General features: G+C 42.7%; 2 protein-coding genes across 8 annotated transcripts; both read right to left on the bottom strand.

The window, feature by feature from the left end:
* Positions 1-127: 127 nt before the first annotated feature.
* On the bottom strand, positions 128-4,894 carry phospho1 (phosphoethanolamine/phosphocholine phosphatase 1). 2 transcript variants are annotated; one of them, XM_051388383.1, is made up of 3 exons: positions 2,897-4,894; positions 2,393-2,487; positions 128-1,993 (listed from the first exon to the last, which is right to left on the bottom strand). In XM_051388383.1, the coding sequence occupies exon 3, from the start codon at positions 1,866-1,868 to the stop codon at positions 1,014-1,016; it is 855 nt and encodes a 284-aa protein (XP_051244343.1). In that variant the 5' UTR covers positions 1,869-1,993; positions 2,393-2,487; positions 2,897-4,894; the 3' UTR covers positions 128-1,013. The 2 variants fall into 2 exon arrangements, with proteins under 2 accessions (XP_051244343.1, XP_051244344.1); XM_051388384.1 differs by having other exon boundaries at positions 128-1,819; positions 2,897-3,136.
* Positions 4,895-5,028: 134 nt separating this feature from the next.
* znf652 (zinc finger protein 652) lies at positions 5,029-21,561 on the bottom strand. 6 transcript variants are annotated; one of them, XM_051388365.1, is made up of 6 exons: positions 21,361-21,561; positions 15,329-16,905; positions 13,253-13,400; positions 12,613-12,728; positions 10,519-10,663; positions 5,029-8,595 (listed from the first exon to the last, which is right to left on the bottom strand). In XM_051388365.1, the coding sequence occupies exons 2-6, from the start codon at positions 16,394-16,396 to the stop codon at positions 7,973-7,975; spliced, it is 2,100 nt and encodes a 699-aa protein (XP_051244325.1). In that variant the 5' UTR covers positions 16,397-16,905; positions 21,361-21,561; the 3' UTR covers positions 5,029-7,972. The 6 variants fall into 6 exon arrangements, with proteins under 6 accessions (XP_051244325.1, XP_051244327.1, XP_051244326.1 ...); XM_051388367.1 differs by lacking the exon at positions 21,361-21,561 and adding an exon at positions 21,114-21,260; XM_051388366.1 differs by lacking the exon at positions 21,361-21,561 and adding an exon at positions 21,105-21,260.
* Positions 21,562-22,142: the final 581 nt, after the last annotated feature.

The following is a 22,142-nucleotide window of genomic DNA, read 5'->3' on the forward strand; positions in this document are numbered from 1 at the left end:
AAGTACTGATGTTCAAATATAAACTGTCCTTTCTGTGACACTGATTGATGATTATCAGGGAGATGGTTATGGATTATTGAATTATTGATGAGGTGTAATGACAGTATAAATTCAGACACAGGCAGAGTTTCAGTTGATGGCTTTATTCCTGCTGGTGTTTAATATTTCCTTCAGTAGGCCTGGCCTACACCGTAAAGACACAGACCGATAAACAAGTCCAACAAACAAACACACTCTTACAACTTAAGTCATACATTTCAAAATCAGACATATATTCTCTGAGAAATTGATAAAAATAATCTGTTGAAATGCCCGTTTCCACCACATGGCAGTGTACTGTGTTCATTTATTGAATCAGAATCAGCTTTATTGGCCAAATATGTACACATACAAGGGATTTTACTGCAGGTTTTATATTGCTTTCAATGAACGTATACAAGAATAGACATAACAAAGCTGAACAAATATAGATAGGAGTACACAGGACTGTTTATGAGTCTATAATTTAATATTTCATATTCAATAAAAAGTGCAGTTTGTAAGAAAACACACTTATAATTGTTATTTGAGCGCAACCAGTCACTTGGTTGACATAATTGTCCATAACAATTTTAAATATTGCTAATTAAAGCAGTCACACAGATTCCCCAGCTGACCCGGTTTAACACAGAGTCCCATTGAAGGGAATTTATTATGCAGATGCCCTCAAACTGCAAAGTTATATGCTTACTAATCTTTTTTTTTTTTTTTTAAACAAAGCATTGGATTTGTCATTGAGTTCCTGTCTTTGGGTGACAGTGGCAGGTCTCCATAATCATTACCCTGCTGATGTTGAAGATAGACACTCTTTACTTTGCTTTTTACTGACAGTACAGATGATTTTATTGCCTTGAACTTTACTTTCTGGGACTATTTTACCTGAGAATATGACTATTAGTGTCAACTGGCCCATTAATGGTCTCCTTTGCCCCCCCCCACCACCTCTGTCTCTCTGTTAGTGTGTGACCCCCCCTCTACTCTGTCACCAGCTTCCTCAGCCGCTGCACCACGTCCTCCGCGCTCACCCACGGGACCGTGACCGCCTTGAACTCCCCGGGCATGGCTTCGTGGGTCTCCGTGATCAGTCGGTGCATGGGGAAGTCCCGCCGCGGGAAAACCACGTCCCGGGGTCCGAAGGAGAGCGCCGGGCAGAAGTCGTTGGCTCCGTCCCCAACGTAGAAGAGCCTCTGGTAGGGACGGCCCCTCTCCTGCGTCCTGCGGGCCACATAGTCCCTGACCACCACCTGCTTGCACATGTTGTCGGGGCACCGCGGGCAGTCGTGGGAGTGGAAGGGCTTCATCACCAGCCGGCCGTCCTTGTTGAAGGTGGCTGGGTTGGTGAAGATCCGGTGGAAGAGCTGGCGGGCCCCTGCGCGCCGGAGCCAGGACTCGATGAAGAAGGTGTTGGCGTCGGACAACAGCACCACCTCAAAGTCCCACTGGGGCCGGGTGCGGAGGAACTGGAAGAGGGTGATCATGCCGGGGGTGGCCGGTAGCTTCTCCATCACGTTGCGCATGTCGCTCTCGGTGACGCCCTGCTCCGCCAGGTAGGCCAGCACCCGCTGCATGTACTCGTTGTAGCGGCCGGGCTGGTAGGTGTCCTTCAGCCAGCCCGGGAGGTGTTGACCCGGGGCGGCCTGCACCACCATGTCGTCGCTGGTCTCATCCACGATGGTCTCGTCGAAGTCAAAGAAGATGAGGAAGCGCTTGTCGGAGGGGATGTGAGTGGACTGGGAGGCCATGATCTCCGTGCGTCTGGACCTTGGGGGCTCCCCCTCGCCTGGGGGATTGGGTGGAACATAACAGCAGGTGAAGATTGAATCCCCCATGATTGACTATGCCACACCTCTTACTGTTGCACCAAAGTGGCACCAAATCTCCTCTCCTGCTCTCCCACTCTCTCCAGCATCCCACGCAAGGCAGGCCACAGTAAGGTGGAGGCTACCGAGGATTTCTGGGAAATATCAGTGAATAAATAGACGAAGGATTGGGGGTAAAAAAAAAACAGGATCAGATATAAATGTAATGGATATAATAATCTGAACATCAGATAGATGAACGGGGTATGAAAAAGCCCTAAAGAGAGCAGCCAGCAGCGCGTTCCTCTGAACAACATGTGAAGGACTTTTCTACAGAGGTAGTGAAGAGGAGGAGGAGGAGGAGGAGGAGGGGAGGAGGGTGGGCGCATCCTGCTGAAGCATAAATGCAAATTAGGGAGATAAACATGGATTATATTCGGATCTGAATGAAAACATGTAGCTCTATGCAGATCCTGCAAGCAAGCAAGCACATTTATCAGATCCCATCAGCCCCCCTGTCTCACAGCCTGCAGGGGTTGTTGCTGCCTGTGTACCTCTGGGTTGTAGGTGGTGTCAGCAGTGGATATCCGCTGCTCTCATGTGTTTCTCTGATCCCCGATCAGGGCGCCTTCAGGCTGGCTTTGTCTGTCTGCGGAGGAAAAACAACAAAAAAAAAAACACACAATGAAGGCTGAATTACATCAGACAGTGTGTGTGACAGCATCATGCCTCAAAGAGCAGCCGAGTTTAAAGATCAATTCTTCAGCAATGCTCACAGGTAGACTCAGAGCCCCTATAATAACCTTATAATAACTTAATTAATCCTACATGGAGATTATCAATATACATATTTATTTATGTATAAACAGAAATAAACGACTACAATCAGGGTCTGTTTGGGAAAAAAATAAAATGTGTCAGTCTGCCAACTTCATCTGCAGATTGCTAAACTAACCTACTTTCTCATAATCCACAACAACCGGGAGCATTGTGCCTCAGATCAAACTTGGAGGAATAAATTCTTGCAAATAAAAAATAAATAAAATAAAAAGAATTACTGTGTCGCTGGTTCCGATCTTCCCGGTGTCGGTCAGCTCCGATCCGGTTCCACGGAGAGAAGAGGCAGAGTTCCGCCGGTCGGCCGGTGGGACGCGCACTTTTATGTGACAGTCAAAACCACCGGAGCCACTGCGGACGTGACCGCGCCTACAAAGTCCGCCCCTTTAATAGCTGCCTACTGAGCGCGTTCACGACACTTTCAAGTGAGAGAGGAGGGAGGGAGGAGGGAGGGAGAGAGGGGGGAGGGAGGAGGGAGAGAGGGGGGGGGAGCAATGTGGGAGGAAAGGAAGGAAGAAAAGAACGACTGACAGCAAATATTCTGTTTCCTGAATCTGCAGTATGACAAGTGAATGTGTGTCTGTGATCTGTGTCTCTGGGCAGGTTACAAACTCCTACTGCTCTCACCCACCGCCCTCACCCACCTCCCAGTGGAACATTTGCAAAAAGGTGAGACACACCGGTGGAGAGTAAACACTCCTGGTACCCGCTCAGAAGAGAACCGAGGGAAACATGTGTCTGGGAGGGCAGTAAACTTTATCCAACTAATGCTGTTCAGTGTCCTGCTGCTGCAAACCGTTAAAGACAGTGTAAACATGTATTTCACACACACACACACACACACACACACACACACACACACACATATATATAAGTGCTTTCCTGACAAACTAAACAAAACAAACACCCTCCCTCAACAGGATGATAAGGATTTGGGTCAGTGTGCCAGTACAGTGGAAAAACACCCATTCTGCTCCTGAATCTGTGCTTGACCTCTGACCTCTATTGTTAGGGAGAAACAGGGAATGGAATAAAACCGCAGCTCATCCGAGAGGCCGATTGGAATAAAACAAACGACGCACATCAAAAGTTATATACAATTCTTAAAAAAAAATCTGAAACAACTCTGTGTTTCCACTAATTAACTACAGAGAAACATTAGCAGTCGCAGCGAGTTTCTGCCACAGGACAGCGGTCCCAGATAAAACCTCGCACACAAACACACTGATTAATGAGGCGCACAGCAACTTTCAGAGCGGCAAACGCTCGCCTGAAAAACACGGCGTGAAGCCCTCCTCTCCTTATCTGCCCGCTGACAGACGCCCTCCCTCCTCTACACCACAAGGCGTAATGACTAACAGCTGGGGTGGGCTGACTATTTTCAAACCCAAATGGGAATGGAGATGTACAGACGGTGTGTTATTATCTCCTCTGCTCATGAAGTGAGCCTCGGTACCTGACCACCCACTCACCATCAGTGAGTCACTCACACTTTTCTCTACCCGTCGGCCCCGCAGCCACCTTATAGGATTGTGTGACTCACTGGTGCGCCACTTAAAACCACCCATGGTGATGGAGGGCACACAGCGTTTTAGGAAGCATTCCAACAACAGTAAATGTCTTAATGTGCCCTCAGAGGAGGAACACTCTGTTAATGGAGGAAGAAAAGCTGGTTGAGTTGGAGGAAACAGATATCCAGGAAAGGATGACATTCTTGTTTTGACTCTCGCTTTTGATATTTAATATAAGCAGGTTATGACTTTGTCCACACACAGCTGCTCCTCTAATGGTATGATATTACCATCTAATGGCTAAACAGAGGTTACAACAATCCAATGAAACCTACTGCAAGGCTTCCTCGGGTCATCTGCACAAACAAACATACACTCGATTTAAAAAGAGTCAAATGAATGGGGTTTTTTTTTTTTTTGCTCATAATGCGTCACAGGGGAAGAACAGGAAGTGGTCACAAAGAGAACCTAAAACCACGCTTGTCAAATAAAAGCCTTGGAAAGCAAAGGTCAGGGACTGAACCTTCAGTGTCGTGTGTAGCCAGCAGACGTTGTTTGGTTACAGGCGTTATTGCCAAGAACCCAGTCACCCAAAAATAGTAAAATTTAGTAAAACAGCACTCAAGCTAATCGAGTCTGTGCAGTTGCAAGACTCAGCTGGAATTTAAGCTGTACAGCAAAGCTTAGTGTGAAAAGCTGAAACTGAACCCTCTGACCCGCCATCAGGAGCACGTCGTACACAATCCTTCTTGTTCTACATTTAATGTGTAATCAGCTGTTCTTGATTGGTTAACCGGCCGTTCACTGTGAATCTGAAGATAAAAAGGAGGCACACAAATATGTGATAATCATGGCTACTTGTTTTTACTTCTCAAAGTTAGCAGTCAGTTAAATGTACATTATCAAAAAAGGCCCAACTTTTTCACTTCTCCCCAATCTCCAGATAACATACAAAAAAAAAAGGACAAACGAGGACATTATAAAGCTGCACATTTTGTACCAGATACAATAATAAAATACGCAATGCTACATTAAGTGGTTAAAAATACAAAGGGGAAAAAAGTATATTGATTTTTTTTTTTTAAAACATCTTTAGAGAACATACAATGTTATTTTTCTTAACTAGCCAAGAATTTTTTAGTAGAAAGTGCATTCTATATAACAAAGAAAGGAGGAGGAGAATCATTCAGCAAACTTAAGAAGACGAAACTGGACATGACGAAGAGAGAAACTCCGTGAACGAACATAACAGAAGAATGTATTTCAGACATAGCTTGGAGGGGCTAGTGGAAAGTCGCCAAAGCAGGAGGAACATCGATTTCACTTTGAGGGGGGAGGTCCATATCGGAGCCAAAGCGTATTTCTTTGACAAAAAGAAAAAAAAGGAAATTAAATTTATGCACATACTTTAAAAGAAATGTCCTGCGTTTGCTAAGGTCCCTTCCACACTACCCGCCTCCGCCCGGGATTCTCCTCCTTTCCTTGCCTAAAAAACATCCACTCAAAGTAATCACCTCCACCCTTTCACATGCAGCCATAACTGCACTCTGTTCCACAATGCATTGTCAGTCCCTCGCTTCCCTGCGCCTCACCCACGCAGCAGTAAAGTGCAGAGAATACACACAAATGAAAAGGCTTTAAAAAAAAAAAAAAAAAAAAAAATTATTACAAGACAAAAGATCCATACTGCAAAATGCTGAAGCACAGCAGTGAACCCGAGGGGGGCCGGATGATAAGCAATTAATGCAGCGGTATTAAGACCCACAGAAATGGCAGGATAATTGCAGGTCTCAAATCAAAAATAGGGGGGGCATCCTAAACTACTGAGTTTAACCACTTCAGACTAAATTCTGTTTGAGCGGTAGACAGAATCATGTTAAATTTACTGCTATTATCCAACTCAGGTATCCCCAAATACACATATATTGGGGCACACTGTGTAAAAGCAGCTTTTGGTACAAGAGCACTGGGGACAACCAGACAGACAGACTGGTAGAGACTAATGCATGCACACAATCTCTCTCTCTCTCTCTCTCTCTCTCTGTCACACACACAGCTCAATGTTGTTCCTTAACACACATCTGATAGCCGTCAGACTGGGTGAAGGGCTAACAACCAGGCAATCCAAATTCATGCCAAATACCTGCCAATCATTTATGCTTCTTTTAAAACAAATAACATTCACACCATCGGCTATTACATTTATAAATGTAATTTCTTGCGCTGACTTGATCACATGTATGCCTATCTATACAAGAATTCAAAAAGTATAAGAAGTCGTATGACCACTGCCTTTTATCCTGACATTTCCTATCATGTGCTGACAACAGTATATCTACACTGCAGAACCATTCATTAGCTTAAAACGGAGAACATTAAAAAAAACAACATATGAATGACTCATCAGCCATTATTCTGCGTAGGCAACATTCAACAGGTTTAGACACGCGTTTGCCTGTGTGGATCAAAGTGTGACAGTATGATCAAAGTCAAATAAAACAAAACCTCTACATTACGACGACGCCCCACACCAAACCGTGGAATATAGGCTGAAAGGAATATGCATAATTGCCTGTTAAGAACTATGATGAAAAAGGTCCCAGGTGTGTATACTGTGTGTGTCAAATGACCTTTAACATGGTAACCCGTATCATTTAGACAGCAGCGAAGGAAGGTGGGGTAAATCCTGATGGGGCCATGTGTCTGGCCCCTCACAGTGGCAGTATTTGACAGTCATCTGTTATCTAAAAGCATCTGTTGACCAACAGTACTGAAAGCTGAGGTTGCACTGATCACAGTAAGTAAATCAGTGACCATATGGTCTTTTGTGTGTGTGCTTGAGTAAGTGTGAGGGTGTGTTTGTCCTGCATAACTTGAGTTTCTTCATCACAAAATATCTACTCAAACCTTAAATCCATTGTAGAAAAGCCAGGCTGGCAAGACATGTTCTGTATGAGACAATACATTGTAATTTTGTAATATTACACTTCTGAAAATAAAATGAAAAAACAAAATTAAGAAATATTTTATGTACTGGAATGGAAAGCACCATTTAACCAATATATGAATCTAGACTATGTCTAGATTCAACTAACCATTTACAAAACCTTTTTTCCAATGTCCTTTACAAAAATTCCTCCCCGCCTTCTTACTGTAACCTATGGCACTGCGTCTTGCACTACTGCTGTTGCCCTTCTGACAACGCCTCAGCCGTGGCCTTAGGACAAAGAAAGGCTCAGGTAGAACCAGTTACAACATTCAATACACATTTCTGTGGGGGTCGAGGCTCTGCAGTACAACTAGGAGGACAGGTTGAGTATTGCAATGGGGAGGACCTGCACAAAAAGCAAAAGTTCTGACCAATGTGCAACCATAAGTCAACTTGAAATAAAGAGGAAAGTTCAATGAGACTGATCTTTGATGATCCATGAAGCCCAGATAATACATATGTTGACTTCCATCAGCAGCTTTTGATGAAGAGGAGATACTCTACACCCATCAATGTATGGATTGATCTTTTTGTGTAGCTTTCCTAAGAAAATGTTCAAGAAAAAAATTCTAGAGGCTGTAAAATCTTTGTCAGTTCACCAGGGTATTTAAGTATGGGTCTTACTTAAATATCATGTGCACTGAGTATGTATCAGTCTGGTATGTTTAGCTTGACTTAAATCTATTTGAAAGGAGCACCCTTACATCAGGGGCCTAGCAACTGAGACTGAGGCAGGACTATGAGAAGAGGAGGAACAAGGCGCAGTTTGGTGTGGGCCTGCAGAGCTGGAGCACAGTTCAGTGGTGCTGAGGGGCTCCAGGGCCTTTATCAGAGGGAGCCATGTGGTGCAGGTAGCTGCTGTCTTCATGCCCACAGTGGTTTAAGGGCTCACTCTTGAAAAGGGCCGGAGGTGGGGGCAGGTGGGAGACCGGGGGCACAGCCAGGTGGTGGTGGGGGTGAGGTGGGGCGTGTTGGGGTGCGTTTGAGAGGTGTTGCTGGGTTGTTGGTTGGTGGGGGTGATGGTGAGAGGGGGTTGAGTGGAGCTGTACATGGGAGAATGTGTGTCCCACAGGGCCTCGTGGAGGCATGGGCCCTCCTGTCGGGCTGAGGCCCAGGGGTGCTGAGGTGGTGGCCGGGGTGGCAGCCGAGGGGCCGGGACCAGAAGAGGAGGAAGAGGAGGAGAAGGTGTTGGCAAAGATGCGGACAGGCACAGGTGGGCCGCTGGTCTGCAGAACCACAGGGCTGGTGACCCGGAAACACTTCTCTTTGTGTGCTTTGAGCATGTTGGAGAAGCGGAAGCGCTGGCCGCACACTTCGCAGGGGTAGGGCTTCTCCCCAGTGTGGGTGCGGCGGTGGCGCTTCATGTTGGGCCGGCTGGTGAAGCTCTTCCCACAAATCTCACAAATGAAAGGCTTCTCTCCTGCACAGATTCAGAGAATAAAAGAGTGATGTGTGAGGAATACAGAGACGGTATCAGTTAACAAAACAATTGCGGCTGCACAGGAAAAATAATACGATGCATTAGAGTCAAATCCTTTGTTGTCAAATGTGATGGTTACAAAATCTAAAATAATCAATTGATTACAGCTCTATAAATGACAAAGTTAACTTTTTTCCCCTTTAATCATTTCTCTCGTCAGAGAGCAACAGTTCTCTTTTTTAAAATGCAAATAAGATGCCATCTTGAATTGAGGGTCTTTGCTGTTAACCCACCCACTCCACAGGAAGCTATTACAATTCACACTTTGAGGAGAAGAGATGTGAAAGTGAACAACAGCAGCTCCGTTGGAATGCCGCTCTCATTAACCTCCCTCCATGGAGCCACTGAATGTGCCTGCTACCACCCACACAGCCATCTATTAACAGGCTGCTGAGGGGCTCTGTAAATGCCTTATTCTCGCATGTTATCTGCGAAGCTCCTCCAAACCAACTGGATATCAAAAAGGTGGCAGCTAATGTGCTTGTCTTCTGTACATTACACGAAGAAATCATGAAGAATCTGTGTGCAGTAAACCAAACTTTGGGAGTTTGTGTTTAAAATGTGTGCTGCCTATTACAGGGCACGACTGGGTGTGTCTCCTCCTGCAAGAGGCTAAATTGGTTGCTAGCGGCAGGGAGAGGAGAGGGTAGTGTAATTACACATCACAAATAGAACCGTGAGGGCCAACGGAGAGCTGTGTGTCCACCCACGACGGGCACGGCTGGAGAAAAATGGTGAAGGACGTACAGGCTGCACTGCTCAGTTTGGTCTTAGAAATAGCAATGCAGCAGGGACAGAAAATCAGAGGGATGTAATACAGCATGTGTCTGGGTAGTCATTAAAAGCCGCAATATATGCAAGGCTCTGCTTTGATGTAGAACGTCCCTCTCATTACAAAAACTGGGCGAAGTCTCCCAGCTTACCACTATAATGTTCATCTTGGAAAACTCTCATCTTTCCTTTTTTAGGGTGTATGGAGACTGGCTGGCTGACTGAGCCCAGGGACATTGTTGTTTAGAAAAGAACTAAAGTATCGGACAGTGGGCTTAAATTATATCTTTATCTATATCTATATCTATTCCTGTTCACAACTGTGAAGATCAAGTAAAGATTAAAAAATTACAACTTTGTATGAAACATAATTTTGCATTCAATGCCACAGACGCTGAGTCATCTTGTTATTTGTAATTTACTGTGATATTTAAATACTGCAGAACTGATGCCAGAAAGGCGAGATGCCTGTCCCAAACATAGTAAGGATTTTCTGAGTGCTCTCTAGTTCTGTTTAGTTTTAGTCAGTATAAAAAAAAAAAAACAGTGAATAATTTTTCTTACACCCACAGTTTCTGTGATCCCATTCTTCTTTTAGACTGGGGAGTTGTGTAATTGTAAATGTCAATCAAATTACAAGAAATTCCATTTCCTATATTTATTCCCATGATAGCCAAGGAATGAATTCTGTTTAAGTTGGTTCTTTTTCTGTTTCTGTTTGACCAGCTTGTGACATTTTTTACTGTAGACTCAACCCGATAGTTCCTGGGCCATTGTAAGCTACAATCTGTGGAACAGGAACATCTTAGTTGGCAGGAACAATAGCTTAGGAACTAAATTTAAAGCTAGTTGTTAGTCGCTCTTCCAGTCACTACATGGGTTAAGTTTATGGTTGGTCTACAAAGCCTCCCAGTTACTGCGGTCGAAAGAGGGCTTCAAAACTAGAAGTAGGTTTCTGCAGTCAAAAAGCAGGTTAAGTTTCTCACTTCCCACAAAAGGATCCTGACGAAGTTCCTGGGGTCAGACAGATACCAATTGTTCTGTTTGCAAGATGATCGGTGCAGTAAGAGAGCCAAACTTATCATTTCTCACCTGTGTGGGTTTTCATGTGCTCATCAAAATATTGTTTCATGTTGAAGTCTTTGCCACACCATTGGCACATGAACTGCTTGTGTCCGATGTGAATGCTCATGTGGGAGCGCAGCTGGTACTTGTATTGGAACCGCTCGTCACAGTTCTACAACAGAGGCATTCAGATAGTATGCACATACCAGGTCAATACACAGGCATGCACACAAAAACACAGTGCAGACAAACAGAACTCTGAATCTTTAGCATACTTCTCTTTACTTGTTGAAAATTGTTTTGTTTAAAACAAACAATGGCTCATAACAGATTTACTCCTAATATTATGTATATTTCTGTATCTTCTGAGCATTAAAAAGTATATATGTACAAGTTATGTGATTTTATTTACATATAAACTGCTGTCCTATAACATCTGTAAGTGAACAACTTTTACTTTTCACTTTAAAGAGGTTACTGGGACCAGCCTGGTTAGCCAGGCAAGTGAGGAGTGTTTTAGTTTTAGTTAGATTTCACTATTGGATATAATTCATATATGGCAGAGAAATCTGTTTTCTCCCAAAGTCTAGCAGTGTTAACAAGATTTCTCTTAATCCCTAAACCTGATAGAAGAAGGAAGTTTCTCATTTATATGTACATGATTTTAAAGAAATGAGGTTACTGCAGCAAGCCAACAACAGTGTGATTATTTGGGCTGCATGTAACCACACTGTATGTTTGCATTATGAGGCTTTCTTGGTCAGGTCTTTTCCTACAGTCAGATATTTATAATCTCAATGACACCACTCGACTAAATAAATAACTATGGGGAAAAAATCCAGCAGTTTCCAAGACCACTGAGGAGAACAGGCTATACATTACATACACACCCTTAATAGCCATGTAATCATATGTTACACTATGGGACGACTTCAAACATTTGATTAGAGCAGCTCCACCCATACACACATGTTCCCTGTGTGCTGTCCATTCGAGAAGCTATACATTAAAAAGGCCTCGGGTGGGAGTAAAGCAGCCCATCTGTCAAATTCATCGGAATTAATCAGGGAAGAGATATGATAATCAGCTGTAACTAACCCTGTTGAGCAGAAATAAGCTTTGAAATTCTCACGCACAACGTGACAAAATGCATCCATAAGAGAGGTCTGTTGAAGCCCCAAAACACGGAACATTTAGTTCTACATTTATCTTATGTTCCAGTTAATTGGTGAACACGGTGTGTGTGTGTGGTTTGCTAATATTTGACATGGTCTGCCTTTAGCTTCTATGTATAGCTCAGACAACATAACTGTCCAATGAATATTTAAAACACAGAAGGATGCCCCCGCCTGCTCTGAAAGACATCAACTGGCACATGGCACAAATGCTGCTCTGCTCAAACTAATGAGTAAAAACTACCTTGGAGGTTCCTTTTGAGGCACACAAGGACAAATTCATCAAAACTGTAACCTTCAGTCACTCCACTCAAACAGCCAAGTGCTCTTTCAGGACTGAATTCATCTCTTCAATAAAGACATTACAAAAAACTCCATTTCAGTATGTCAACATTACCGGTATATAGGCTCTGACATATTTGTTCAAGGCTGTTTTAAGCAGGAGTGTAAATTAAACCATGACTGACAAGAGGAAAAGTCAATGTTCAACTGTGGAATTTAGGCTGATGGAAATGCTTGTCTGGCTGGGAACTGTAAGGCTCAGAAAACATGTGAATGGTTGACAGAGAAAACAACAGAACAAGACAAACAAGCTCCAAATAGCTCTAATATTCCCCCTAGTGCACACAGCCAACCACATGTGGATGACACTAAATACATGTGTACCTGCATTACACTGTTTAACCTGTTTTGCCTTGGATTTTGTTTTGTTTTTTTAGTTAACTTCCAAGGGGAGGCACTCCTGGTCACTAGCTGTATGGCCTTCTACAAACATGTGTATTGTCTGTGTAGCATTGGCCTTACTTGCAGCGAGAGGTCACTCTAAATGCAGGTGAGATAAAAACATTACTGATACTGATGTGTCTCAACTAGATTTAGACCCAAACTGTATTTATCAGAATACAGGTTATCATGTCTTAACAGGGACACGCTGTGTGAATCTTACCTCACAACGGAAGGGCTTCTCTCCAGAATGCTGGAGCGAGTGAACTTTTAAAGACATGCTGCGTTTGAACGACTTCCCACACGTCTCACAGGTAAATGGCATGTCCTTAGTGTGAGCTGGGTTTGGGGAAAAGAGAAGGATGAAAGAGAGGAAAACAATACTGAGACTGAACTGCATACATCAGGTAATATATCATAGATAATATCAAGATTTCAAAAAGGATAGCTGTGTATGAAAAGAGAATAATACACTAGTTTATTAATCAATCAGATTTCTTTCTCTGTGAGAGTAAACTGAAGATCTTTGGGTTGTGGACAAAACAAGACAGTTGAGGACGTAACCTTGCGCTTTGGGAAACTTGATTGATTAAACAAGAAAATTATTGATAGATTAATATCTGCAGTTGCAGCCATATTAACAATGTTAACTCTATTAACCCTCAAGTGACAAACTGTGGTAACTTAAATTATTGTTAAGTAAAATAAAATATGTATCTGAACCTACAAACAAAAAAAAGCAGAGGCAGAAAAAACTTTCTTATTACTGCTGTCTGAGAGTCGTGTGGTGGTTCACAAACCAATTATGGTATATTAAGTGATGCAGCACAATAGGAACTGTGGAAAAAAAGGCCTCCACTTACCAACCATGTGCTTACGGACATGAGCCATGGTGTAGAACTTCTTCTCACAGATTTCACATGAGAACTTCTTTTCTGCATAGCCGTGCACAATCTTAATGTGCTCATGCAGCGACCACAGCTTCTTAAAAGACTTGTTGCAGGAAACACACTAAAAAAAGGACACATAGAAGTAGAAACAAAACACATTGAGATTAAGCTTGTTCTTGCAGATAAAATATCATGAGAAACAAAAACCTGAGGGCCATGAGAAAATAAGTTTCATTATACTCCAGCTCCCTCTGCTGGGGAAAAATCACAGGTCTAAAATCCTGAATTCCCTCCGATGATCTTCTGATGACGTTCGAAAGACAAAACAGCTTAGATGCAATTACAGAAGAAAACCATATTTCATCAACGTTAAGTCAGCTTGTTTATGTGATTCCTGATTAAATAATAACACTTGTGAAGTATTAGACCTACTTGGAACACTAATTCACGTTGGATGTAACTAGACACCGATAAATTGCATAAATTACAGAACTATTTATTACACAAACATTCAAATCAGTATAAAATTACAGCTTTAAGTTTGTGTGGATCAATCAGTATCAGCTTTGCACATTTGGGCGCTGTCATTTTTTCTCTGCAAAACTGTACAAATTCTCATCTGGATTCAGGATTATACAACAAAGCATCAGCATTGTTGTTTTGAAGCCATTTTTTTCTGTGTTTGGGGGTTGTTGTCTTGCTGGAAATGGATCCAGGCAGTTCTCTTGGAGGCATACCCACAGTATCACACTGCCACAAACTTATAAAACACCAAAAACCAAAGCATTTATAATATGATGGCCAGGAAGCTTAAGTTTGGTCTCATCATATCAAAGAGACTTCCACTTTGTTTTATGTCTCCCACATGCCTTCTGGCAAACGCTAGCCAAGCTATCATGTGAGCTTTTTTTCTAACAGTGCCTTTTTTCTTTTCCACCACCATAAAACTGGTGAAGTGCCGGAGAAACAGTTGTGTATACACTGTCTCCCATCTCAGTCATGAACCCTGGAGCTCTCTCAGAGCTGCCATAGGTCTGCTGGTACCCACACTAGTGCTTTTATTACACAGACATTCTGTTTTGGAGGACGGCTCGTTGAAGATAGATTTACGCTGTGCCATCGTTTCTTTAAACCAGTTTTTAACATCACCTCAGAGAGATATTCTATCCTTCAATACTTCTTTACTAATTAATTTTGGTATAACTAACCAGTAGTCAAACCTTCCAGATACAGGTATACTGAACCAAACAATCAGAGTAAAAGAGTGTGACTACTTAGGAAGCGTGTTATTTTGTGAGACTTGATTATCTTTTTCTGCTGATCAGTGTATTTCACTGTTGTTAATAAAACATGAATATGCATAAGGAAGTAATTAGTTTTTTATGGACCCTGTATTACAAAACTTGTAAATCACTTTGTGTGTCAAAAGCAGTTGGCAAAAGGTCGGAAGACTTTATCCCACAAACTCAAGATGCAAATCAAGTTCTGCAAAACAGGGAGCTAAATTAAGCTACTCAAAGCAGCCAATGACCCTTGGGTATTAATACACTGAATTAACCTTTTCAGTTTTAGAGAAGTAAAACCAAACTGAACCCACTTATGATACCATCAAAGGCAGCAGATGACAATATATTCTTTTAAGTTTATTTTCTGCAGGTTATCAGTTTAAGTTTGCACTTTAAGTTTGAAATATTAACATAGTAATATGTAGATGTATATTGCATCACAAATTGCTTCGCCCAGAAACAAAATTAACTTTTTACCTCACACTTACACCAGAATCTCATTATTGCTAGTTTTATGAATCAAGTATAATATATAAATTAAGACAGATATATGTGCAATTTGAAATGATTTTACTCAGTAGGCAAAAACAGTTATGCCTGAATATCAGGTGAACACATTCAAGGCACCCAAGATAAATCTAAAAGCAAATTGTTCTTGGCAGCTTCTAAATGTGTATGTATATCAAGATGTTATGAAATAATATGGTGAACACTCAAGAGTAATTAAAGAGATAAGATATGAAACTGGAAGGTTTTGCTTTACCTGGATGTTCTTCTCACAGTCGGTCTGCTGGTGTAAGGCCAGCTCACTCTCCAGGACAAACTTTTTGCCACACTTGTCGCAAATCTGCATTCGCCTGTGTGTGACATTCATGTGCTTCTCCAAGTACCAGCGCGTGTTAAACACTCGGGGGCACTTTTCACACGCCAGCATCTCCTTCTCCTCCACCTCCACTTTCCCGCCTGTCGCCGTGGAACCGGCAGACGACGGCGCTGATCGGGCTGACCTGCGCTTGCTCTTTGGGGGTTCCATGCGCTTCCGCCGCCCCCTGGTGGTCATTCCAGCGGTAGCAGTGCTGAGGGCTGTTCTGAGGCTTTTCCTCCGTGGCTGGCTGGGAGCTGCAGTGCTACTAGCACCCCGACGAGGCCTCTTTGACCTTGTTCTTCGACTCTCAATCTCATCCTCCTCCTCGTCTTCCTCCTCTTCTTCTTCATCGGGACTGTCCTCCTCCTCCTCCTCCTCTTCTTCTTCTTCTTCTTCTTCCTCCTCCTCCTCCTCGTCATCTTCATCACTGCCAGCTCTCTCAGAGTCGTCTGCTGTGGTTCCAGTTTTGCTGTCCCCCTTGGATACATGAAGTGTCTGGTTGTTCAGGTTAACCTCAACAATTATCTGCTCACGCTTGAAGCCCTCCTCCTCCTCCTCCTCCCCATCCTCCTCCTCCTCCCCCTCTTCTTCCTCCTCGTCGTCATCATCTTCAGTGTCGTCAGAGGTGCCGTCATTGCCAGCCTGGGACCCCTGCGTCCCCACCTCCTGTCCTGCTCCTCCCTCTCTGAAATACTGCTGATGTTGCTGTGGAGTCACATGTTGAGTGGGCAATTGACCAATATTCTGATCTCCCATGGATGTCTTGGCTGCCATTTTATTGTCCACTAACACAGAATAAGGCTTACCACCAACCTCCCTCTTATAAAGCTTGCCTGTCAGGTCCAGGTCTGGGTTGGGTGAGTGAAAAAAAGACTGGGACACTGGCACCCTGCGTCCTTCCTCCTGTGACATCCCGCCAAGGCCAGGGACAGAAACCTCTTCCTTGAGGCTCTTGCAGGATTTCATGAAGAGGGAGAGGGAATGGAGGGATGGAGCTGATGGCAAGGCAACAGAAAAGAGTAACTGCAATGGTGCCAAGGTAGACTAGCCTACTCTACAAGGAGGGGCAGGGGATTCCACACCAATCCCCCACCCTCCTTCAACTGAAGAGACAGGAAGGAGGGGATGAGGTGACAGATAGTCAACCTGATTCAAAAAGAGCATCCATGCTGTCCAAGGTAGGAAATGCAGTTGGAAAGACATACAATCTGTTCCAAGTTTTGTTCCATATGCTTAAAAATCAGACTGCAGAATCAAACGCTCAGCGTCTTTGATACTGAACATTTGAAGCTAAATTCCTCTCGAGATCGTATGTAAGGTGTAGGCAGCTGCCAGATTCAGTTTCTCTGAAGGCGTCTGCCCTGCAGGGTGCCGGTGTCTTCAAACTGCAGAGCAGGTAAAGATGAGCTGAATGCCAGACATGGAACTGTAATGATTTCTGTGTATTGTTTGAAGAGCCATTTACAGCGCATTACCTATGAAATCAGAAAGAGAAAAACAGGGAGAAACACAAGATGAGATTAGAAAAGGTGCTCTTCCGCTGTCTCGTGTCGCTACAGAGTCTGAACTGAAACTAAAGCTATATTGTCAAGTTTAACACTGGGCGGCACATTTACCCACAAATGTTTCAGTGTCGTGTGTAGGAGTCAAAACCGCAGTCTTCTTCGCAAATGAATGTGAGCTCAATTTCAAAAGCTGAATATTCTAAATATTTCCAGGCAACAACTGAAATACCTCAATCTAAAATATAATGCAGAGATGGTTTGCTTTCTGGATTGACACATCATAATACATCTTGTCAATTTCAGAGCATATTTATAAGAGATATACAACAATAAACTGTTAGTACTCACTGAGAAATATTATGCATAAATAAAATATGTAAAATATATGTAAAAAAAATTTTTTACATGAGCATTAGAGGAGAAAACCCATGAAACGCTGGATGATAGCTCAATACGTATTGCAATTCAGTGGATGTATTTAGATAGATGCAATCAAAGTACATCACCTACAATCTAAATCTCCAACAGTAAATAAATAATTGCTCTTCACTCAATCATAGTTATGTTTCATATATTTCCAGTGCACCAAGTTTGTGCAATAAATAAAAAGTTATCTGTGCACTTCTGCAAAAAAAGTTCACACCAACATGACGGCAAAACACTGATTAAACAAAAGATTGTTTTTTTTTTAAGCAACACACACCAACTTGCACACACACCCATTGACTGTTAGAGTATAGTGTAACCACAGCTCAGGAGCATGTATTGCAAATTTAACCACAGGAAACTGTATTTCAACTTTTCAATGAAGCCTAAGCACTGCACAGTTTTGGAACCTAAAGTAAAAACATCATGTTTATGCACGTTAAAGATAAAAAAAAAGATAGTATTAAAACAATTCAATCTATTTCCTACGGGACTCGTGGCTTTTATGGCGTTTGTATGTTCTTGACTTTTGCTCGTCGACTATGCTGGGGTGTCCCTGGCTGACAGTTTGTTGACCTCAAACAACCTTACATACAACTTGCCATAATGAGTGCGCACCAGGGCGGTTTGTTCACTAGAAAACCTCCCTGAGCAAGAAACGAAAAACACATTTCCTTTCTTGGAGATGGCAAACATCCTCTCTTCTGTGTCTTCAATGTCTTATGCTTTTATTTTTATGAACAAGCGATACTTCACCATCTACAAAGAAAACATGAATGTGCCAAGTGGGACTTTAATATTCAAACATACCCCTACATGACCCACAATGGGTACTTTGTTCTAGTCTTTAATCTATAGCCATGATTAACATGAAGGGTTTGCATGAGAAAAGAAAAAAGTGTGCAAAGGATGAGATCAAAAGTATCATAAGTGCAGAGCTATGAAATTTTGGCAAGCATGATAAGCTTTTAATAAATACAATTATTGATCACAAAGAAAAGGGCATCCTTTCTTCCCCTGTTGGTGTCTTCATTTTACTAAAGTGGAGTCCTACTTTATTACTGAGGGTTCAATACCAACTCTTATTCAAACTAAACAGAAGTTGCACTTGCTTGAATTAATCAGTAATAAAATTACTTTGTTCACTGATTCATTTATGCGTGTGTGTGTGTGTATCTCAGTTGCCAGTCTACTCTGAATTTAAGTTCAGGTTGTCAATTAACTCTTATAATCTCTCTTCGAAAACCTAAACGGTTTTTCCTGCCACTTCATCTCACTAGACTGTAATAAAAAGCATGCAAGAATGAAGGCAGAGCTAAGTGGAGCTAAATTATGTTTAAGTCAAACATGCATGAATATGTACCTACCGGTTTTGCAAGCTCACATGAAAGTAAAATTTGACTATCCACACATATAGACATACCTGTCTTCCTGTGCATGCTGACTCTGATCCTTTCTGAGAATTGGACAGCAGCTCTGAGAGCATTAATACCACAGGGGGAGGGCAAGCTCTGCACTGACAGAGCAACTCAACTCACATGGCAGTCTTAGACACAAAGCCTAATAGATTATCCTGCGTCTGGATGACAAGAGGAATATAAATTGCATGAGAAACCACTGCATGAACCTGCCCCAGTGGGTTTCTATTCCCTTTCAAGCACATGCATGTTTAAAATAAAAAGGTCTATGGAGTAGGAATATACAACATCTAACTTTAATTTAAAACTAATCAAAAATGCTGAATTCACTGTTCAAACAACGCACATGTGCACACTGTGGTTATGTAACCCATAGAGTAAAATTCTTCCATCCGCTTATCATTATCAGTGATGAGTCATTTCAGAGTTTCACTCACAGTGAAATAATGCAGTCCTTTGATGTGGGAATCAAGTAGAGCGCAAAACTTCTCAATATCACTGGTAATTGGTCTACACAATCACCTTGTCGGATTAGAGGTCAAACCTATGGGAATGATGATCATATGTGCCTTTTTTTTTTTTTTTAAAGATTGGACAGCTTTCAAATATGAACTTTGCACCCTGATGCATACAAAGAGAAAAGTGCATTAATGAGACATCTGACAGCCCATTAAGTAATCCAAAACATGCCCAGAAATCAAAGTTTACTCAACAATAACCACTTCATAGCTTCCCTTAATCACGCTTTAAAGACGCGATGAGAAAGCAAAACTAATTTCCATATAGGGTAAGCCACAAAGCCAAGTCATATACCGGATAGATGCTACTGTGGCTTAACATTTGAATGACAGGATGGGAGCTTTACTGCAAAACGCACTACACAACACTTATACCAACAGCATTAAATGGTGCATGGGCTTGTGACAGTGAAAGAAGATGAGACCTCTGAAGCAGTCAAAATGTGTCACGTTTACCTCTTATTACACCGAGCAGTGCTCCTCAAATCCATGCTCGCTCTCAAGTCTAGACTTTAATGAGCTTTCCCTTTCGCAGCTTGTAGAGGACCGTGTGAGGGTTCACATTCCTCACTCTGTCCAAACTCATAAGACCTTAACCAGCTCACTGTGTGGTGCACTGCAGGGGTGCTCCATGCCTCTGTAGGTATTTGGCCCTAAAGCCCATAATCGGGTCATGGAGCAGTAGCCTACCTAGTGTTTTTGGTCTGGTATAAATCATCTGAGCTATCATAGAAAAAAAGTGGGAGAGTATTATCTCAGCAGCAAGCTCTCCCCATTAAGTTTTGTTATTCTTATCACAACACACACAGAGAGAGAGAGAGAGAGAGACTGTGAAGCCTGACAGCAGCGAGTGTATTGATGTTCACTGGTGGGATATCTCTACTCCAAATAGGGGACAGATAACATGGGAACACTCAACGTGGCTCTTTTGCTTTAAAATCTGATTCGCACTGTAAAAAAAAAAAAACATGAAATACAAAAACGACCAGCAAGCTTTCACTATTTCTGGTAAACGAGGTCACGAAGCGCGAAACCAACATTATACATCTTTTTTTAAATATATTTTGGGGAAGTATGACGAGATTTATAGTGCGGCAGACTTTCCTCTGAACATGTTGATGAGGGGGCGATCTTTGGAGCTACATGACACACAGGACTAAACACTTGCACGACGTAAATAAAAAGGGTTAAAAGACATTAAAAAATAAGGCAACACAGTGCACCGACCAGCAGTTTACACTGTGCAGGCCTGGACAACTTAGGCTACTCAGCTAGCTAGCCACACTCCATAGGTATTAACCTGCATACACATGAACAAGCTAACTTGGCTACATTAGCTCAAGGTGCAGCCATTAGATATTTTAGTGCACACAAGAACAATCGTATCACCATGCACAAGCTTTTAAAAAAAAAACCCCACATACAAGCGTTTGCTGGCATGCATAAGCACACAACAACATAAACGACTTTTTTTTTTTTTTTGGTTGTTGTTGTTATTTAATAAAAATAATAAAAAAAAAACGACCTAAAACCGCCCAGATTGGTCCGCTAGTTAGCTTCAAAGCTAGCAGCAACGTCAGATATTCACCGTTTTAAGCGTTACACTTTAATGTCGATGTAGTTTTGGAGGGGGAAGTGTGACAGTCAGCGGACCCACACGAAGCTACAGCGAAGAGCCGATGTCAGGCTTTTGTTATCAAATCTATCTTTCATTAAATAAAAAATTAAATAAAAATAAAAACGCCTGCTTTCCTAACACACACACACACACAGAGAAGAGAGAGAGAAACTAGCTGTACTGACGAACCCACTCAACTCGACACTGTCACAAAGTCAGTGCTAGCCGAGCTCACGGACGATTCTCAACGGTCGCTCCGGCCACCGGTTACCGGCGACCTGCGTCTCCTCTCCCCGCTTCCTCCACCTCCTCCGACCGGGCAGCTGCCACGCCATGTCACCCCCCCCCCTCCCCCGTTAAGTGCCATTAAAAAACAAACCAGAAGTTATAACGCAACGTTTTTTTTCTGTTGTTGCTGTTTTGTTTTTGTTTCGGGGCTTCTTACCTCCTCCTCCTCCTCCTCCTCCGTCGACAGCGACCTCCGTCTCGCGTTCGTGCAATCAGAGTTGCACAGATTCGGGGTTGCACGCGCACTTCTCTCGCTCGCTCTTCGCGTGGAGAAAAATAAAAAGAGAAGAAATTTAAAAAAAAAAAAAAAAAAAAAAAAGAAATAACGTGTGCGGGGGGGGAGGTTCCTGCGTTTTGATGTGCGTTTTTTTTTTTTTTTGGGGTGGCTTGCGGTTAGATACCTGCGCACCGGTGTCTTCAGCCCCCGCTACGTGGCCCGGCCAAGCTCTCTCGCGCGTACCACCACCGCCGTCCCGCGCTCATCCCAGGCATTCAGGGCCCGCTGTCTGTCTGTCTGTCTGTCTGTCTGTCTGGGCAGGCGCGCGGCAGCGTGTCTGGGTCTCCCCTCCAAAACCAGACAGGGCACAGCGCGCGCGTGCACGTTCAATATCCTTGATTGATGAAATAATAATGAGACCCCGAGGAGCGTTTTATCCTCTCGAAGGAAAGATCTTTAAAGAGTAATGGATTTAAACTATCAGCTCTCGCTCTTTATTATTATTATTATACATTTTCAGTTTTTTTATATGAAATTTTTTGCTTTTGGTCTGGACACACGAGGCGTCCCAGTAAATTACTTTGTGTGACCGTATTTTCCATATTTGAGTGATATATTTTGCTATTATCTGCGACAATGCACAAGAAAAACATATTCGATATAAAACAGCATTTGAAATGTAGTGATGTTAATCTCAACCAAACCCTTTTTTTTTAAATAAA

The sequence above is a fragment of the Dicentrarchus labrax genome, unplaced genomic scaffold, assembly GCF_905237075.1.
Source record: "Dicentrarchus labrax unplaced genomic scaffold, dlabrax2021, whole genome shotgun sequence".
Lineage (NCBI taxonomy): Eukaryota > Metazoa > Chordata > Actinopteri > Moronidae > Dicentrarchus > Dicentrarchus labrax.

Excerpts from the sequence above, each read along its gene's own strand:
- znf652 (XM_051388365.1), bottom strand. The coding sequence starts at position 16,396 with ATGAAATCCTGCAAGAGCCTCAAGGAAGAGGTTTCTGTCCCTGGCCTT. Across the intron at positions 13,401-15,328 it reads ACTGTGAGAAGAACATCCAG|TGTGTTTCCTGCAACAAGTC; the intron begins GTAAAGCAAAAC and ends TCCTTTTTTTAG. Across the intron at positions 8,596-10,518 it reads GCACATGAAAACCCACACAG|GAGAGAAGCCTTTCATTTGT; the intron begins GTGAGAAATGAT and ends GAATCTGTGCAG.
- phospho1 (XM_051388383.1), bottom strand. The coding sequence starts at position 1,868 with ATGGGGGATTCAATCTTCACCTGCTGTTATGTTCCACCCAATCCCCCA.